The following is a 4,789-nucleotide window of genomic DNA, read 5'->3' on the forward strand; positions in this document are numbered from 1 at the left end:
CGTGTCCCGGGGGTGCGTGGGCAGAGCTCAGCCAGCCGGCAGCCCGGGCTGCAGCCCCCCTGCCCCGCAGGGTTCATCTTCCAGGGGGCAGCGACGTACAGTGCGCATAGAGACGTGCGCCCTGCTTAGGAAGCTTCGGACGGGAGGGACCCCAAGCTGTGAGCGGCAGCGTGCCACGCACCCGCCACGGGGAAGCGTTCGAGCCCACGAGTCGAAGGCGCTTCCAGAAATGGGCATTGACAGCTCTCAGGCACGAGCTCGGCATCTCTGAGTGCCTCTCCGGCCACGCACGCCTGGCCCTGGGGACGCCTCTCCTGGGCAGGCTGGGCCGCCCGGCAGGCAGTGCCACAGCAGGCTCGTGGCATTCCTCACTCAAGCACCGTGACCCTGTGCTCCCAGAGGCCCGAGACGGGCACCCGTCGGGGGCTTCCCGGCGAGTCAAGCCCAGCCGGGGCCACCGTCCACACCAGGGCGCAGCCAGCGGGTGCGGGTCGCGCCGAGGCGTTCCCGGGGGGCTCGGGGCACCTTCAGGGCAAGCTGCCTGGGCAGCGGCGAGGCCTGCGGGTCTTCGGCGTACCTTGTACCGCGAGGAGCTGCTCCTCTGTGGTCCAGCGGGCGTTGATCTTCTGATTTGACTGTAAAAATGAAAGACGTTTCCGAGTGAGGGTGTGGACATGGAGACGGACCGTTTCCCGGCGCTGAGTTCTTTTTGTGACTTTTCCCCAACTCTCAGACACGATCAAAGTGGCTCATGACGATGCCGCTCTTATGAGGCTTCAAACGCACGTTCTCAGTTCCCCGGCGCCCACACACAGCATCCGCCCGGGGGAGGCCCCGACAGACGACGGCGCCGACCCCATCAGCGACTGAGCGGGAGAGCCGCGGCCTCCCGCTTCCACTCAACTGCCCCGTGGCACGCTGCGCTTGGGACGTGAGCCTGCTTTTCTTTCTTTAAAGATTTATGCATTTCTGCAGACAGAGCTGGGTGCAGGCCAGAGGCGTGGGGGTGAGAGGACGCCCCAGAGACAGAGCGGGGAGCAGGACAGGCAGATGGATGAAGCCCACTGCTGAGGGGAGCCGCGGGGAGACAGGAGGGGTTTGCCGCGCCCTGGGGGTCCCCTCCGGGGCGGGGATCGAACTCGCAGTGGCTTCAGCTTCTCAGTGCTGAGCTTGAACCCGCTGCGCCCCCAGGGAGGCCCAGCCTGCTCTTAAATGTGTTAGTTTCTTCTGTGACTCTCTAAAATGTCTTCAAATTCAGGTTAAACTTTTTCCACCGGAAAGTGTTGCATAAAATTAACACTGAACCGTAGACCAGACCTAAACCCTAAAATATTTCCTTAAATTTTTGAAGCAGAAAGGGATTCCTCCCTCCTCCACCCACTCGCAAGACCACCCATCTCTCTCCCAACATTTTCTTGAAAAAAATCCTAAGGTATCAGACTCTCCCTGGCAGTGTCACGGGTTAAAGCTCAGCACTGAGAAGCTAAAGCCACTTTGGTGCGAGTCTGATCCCCACCCCAAAGGGTGACCCCCAGGGCGCGGCAGCCCCCTCCTGACCCGCCCGCTGCTCCCCTCAGCAGTGGACTTCATCCATCTGCCTGTTCTGCTCCCCGCTCTGTCTCTGGGGAGTCCTCTCACCGCCCCTGCACCTCTGGGCCATACCCCAGCTCTGTATGCATAGATAAATCTTTAAAAAAAAAAAAAATCCCAAGGTATCTATCACGGCAACAATATAATATTCAACACCTGGTGGAACTCTCAGTGACACCCAGGGCCGGACGTCAAGGGCTCTGGCAAGGGACAGGCTCGACGGCGACAGAGGTTTGCAGAAGGAAGGACCCAGGCAGAGCCCAGTGACTCGGGGGAGCGGGTACCCGGGGCCGCCTCATCTGGGCTGGCCAGCGGGAGCCCCTCCCGGACGCGGCGCTCAGGCAGCCACGGCTTCCTCACCGTGAGCAAGGCAGGCAGGCAGAAGAAGTCAAGACAAAACGATCAGATGAGAAAGGGGAAGGACAGACAGTGGGGGAGGAAAAAACCTACAGGCGAGCAGCGGATTCTCGACGCTGCTTGAAAGGGACAGTGGAAGGCTGGCGGCCATGGCGGCCACGGCCCAAGTGAGAGGCCGGAGGAGGCCACAGCATGGCTGCAAAATCGAGATGGAGGGGACAGGACGCGAGGTGGACGAGAGTAAACCAGACCCGACAGACAGAAAAGAGACGGAAAAGAAGAAAAAGGTGAAGACAGAGAAAACTGGGAATTTTACAGAGGTTGGACCTTCCCTGGTGGTGCAACAGGTTCGGACGCAGCCCTGCAAGCCGGCCACAGAGCAAGTTCGATCCCCAGCCCCGGAGGGGACCCCCAGGGCGCGGCAGACCCCTCCTGTCTCCCCGCTGCCCCCCTCAGCAGCGGACTTCATCCGTCTGCCTATTCTGCTCCCCGCTCTGTCTCCGGGGAGTCCTCTCACCCCTGCACCTCTGGCCTGCACCCCAGTTACAAAAAAAAAACAAAAAACCCGAAGACCAAAGCAGACACAACACACCACCCACGTCCCGAAGTTTCCGAGCATCAACCAAAGTAGGGTCGGGTGATGCCGGGAAGCCACAGAGCAAGCCCCCACACTCAGCCACTCGGTCTGCTCAGCAACATACCTCAGGGGGCTTGAACTCCTCAATGCCGCCTTCCATTTTCTGTTTAAGTGCACTGTTTACTTGCTTGGCATTCTGAACCTTCAAGGAAACAACCCAAGCCGCGAATCAGATCACGCCACGCAGACCGTCAGCGCACTCAAGGGGCCACGTGGCAATTGCTCTGGGAACAGTGACGAGGGCTGATGCATACTAGGTGTTTATTGTGCACAAAATGCCACTGCGGCACTGCACGGGGAAGGAGACGCAACACCCAGGCCACTGCGCCGTGTGCAGGAGGGAGGATCGGCCCTGCCGGCCTGACACAAGCCCCGGCTCCGGGGGTCTGAGCCGTGCAGGACGCCCGGGCCCAGGAAGGAGCCCGGAGAAGCCAAAGCCATCCTTGCGGCCCGTGAGGAATGCCCGGGCTCTAGCCGTGGAGAACACGGGTGGAGACGCTCTACAGGGCTGCCGCGAAGGTGCGCTCCGCCTGGGGACGGCAGGCAGAGGGGGGGCCCAGCGCACTGCTGGGAGTCACTGGGAAGGAGCAGGGAGTCAGGCAGGCTTGCTTAGTGGAAGCTGTGGGCGTGGCTGTGGGCGTGGCCACAGATAAGACATGGACATGCTGTGGTTGCAGTGGTGCTTTGGCTGTGGCCACGCTGTAGCCATGTGGTGGCTGTGGTGGTGCTGTGGGCATACAGTGCCATGGCCATGGCCAGATAGGACGTGGACATGCTGTGGATGTGGTGGTACTGTGGGTGCACTGTGGCCATGGCCGCGGATAGGACGTGGACATACTGTGGTCGTGTTGGTGCCGTGGCCGTGGCTGTGCTGTGGGCATGTGGCGCCGTGGCCATGGATAGGACGTGGACATGCTATGGTCACAGTGGTTCTGTGGCCGTGGCCACGCTGTAGCCATGCGGTGGCCGTGGCGGTGCTGTGGGCATGCTGTGCTGTGGCCATGGGCATGGATAGGACGTGGACATGCTATGGTCGCGGTGGTACTGTGGGTGTGCTGTAGCCGTGGCCGTGGGCATGCCGTGCTGTGGCCATGGCCACTTATAGGACATGGACACGCTGTGGTTGCAGTAGTGCTGTGGGTGTACTGTGGCTGTGGCCACGCAGTGGTTGTGGCGGTGCTGTGGGCATGCTGTGCCGTGGCCATGAGCTTTGCTGTGGTGGTGGCCAGGGACATGCCATGGCGTGGCTGGGGCTGGCTCCTGACTGAGCAGCTCAGCAGACACCCGCAGCGTGTAAGGTCAGGGGAGAGACACCAGGAAAATGCAGACTCGGGACAGGGAGGCCTGGGGAGGCCAGCAGCGGCAGGAACGTCAGGGAGAGGGCGGGGCTGGGCAGGAGCTGCAGCCGAGCACAGCCTTCGGGGGCTGGTGTGAGCACCTCACCACGAGGGGAGCCTCTCACTTCACTGCTCCCAGCCACCTGGCGAGGCCCCCAGCCGTCTAGCAAGGCCCCCATCGTAGGGTGCGGAAGCCTCTGAGAGAAGAGCGTCCCTCCGAGGTTACGGCCCCTCCGGGCCCGGCTGGGGCTCAGGTCAGCCACTCGGGGTCCCCGACGGGCAGCTCTGGGCAGCTCTGGGCAGCCGCAGCCACCACCTGTGGGGCGGCCGGTGAGGCTGAACACGGGTGAGCTGGCCCCCGGCGGGTCAGCCCCGGCGGTCTCCATCTCACGCAGCACTGACCCCCGCCAGGCGAGCAGGGCCCGGCCTCACAGACACGGCTGGCGCTGCGGCCAGGGCAGCGAGGTGGACGGGGATGTGGCTGAGGCTGAGCGGGGGCCGGGCGCCAGCGTCACGGGCCACGGTACCTGGCGTTTCAGGGAGATGAGCTCCACGTCCAGCTGCCTCAGGATGGTGCTGGCGGCGTTGGGGCTGCAGGAGACGGCGAGCACGTCCTCCTGGGTCAGGTACATGCCCTTGGGCGGGCGGCAGCGGGACCGCTGCGCGTGGTGGCGGTGCTGCAGGCTCTGGTACTCCCGGCGCCCCAGCCCGATCTTGCTGGTTTGCACAGGCGGCTCCGTGCTGCCCTGCAAGGACAAGGACAGGGTCAAGCGGCAGACCAGTGGCCAGCCCTGGGAGCCCCGCCCACCCCGGCCTGGGAGCCCCGCCCACCCGGCCTTGGAGCCCCGCCCAGGGAGCCCCACCCACC

The 4,789-nt window shown here is 63.4% G+C and overlaps 1 protein-coding gene across 1 annotated transcript in view; it reads right to left on the bottom strand.

Annotated features, from left to right (window-relative positions):
- The window catches only part of RCOR3 (REST corepressor 3), a gene marked incomplete at its 5' end in the record, with an annotated part of 20,576 nt that overhangs the window by 7,812 nt on the left and 7,975 nt on the right, over positions 1-4,789 (bottom strand). The window contains 3 exons of the mRNA XM_012734205.1: positions 578-635; positions 2,649-2,726; positions 4,449-4,667. Of these exons, the coding sequence (XP_012589659.1) occupies positions 578-635; positions 2,649-2,726; positions 4,449-4,667 (355 nt within the window). The remainder of the gene's footprint in view (positions 1-577; positions 636-2,648; positions 2,727-4,448; positions 4,668-4,789) is intronic.

The sequence above is a fragment of the Condylura cristata genome, unplaced genomic scaffold (genome assembly GCF_000260355.1).
Source record: "Condylura cristata isolate star-nosed mole 26May11 unplaced genomic scaffold, ConCri1.0 scaffold00050, whole genome shotgun sequence".
NCBI lineage: Eukaryota > Metazoa > Chordata > Mammalia > Eulipotyphla > Talpidae > Condylura > Condylura cristata.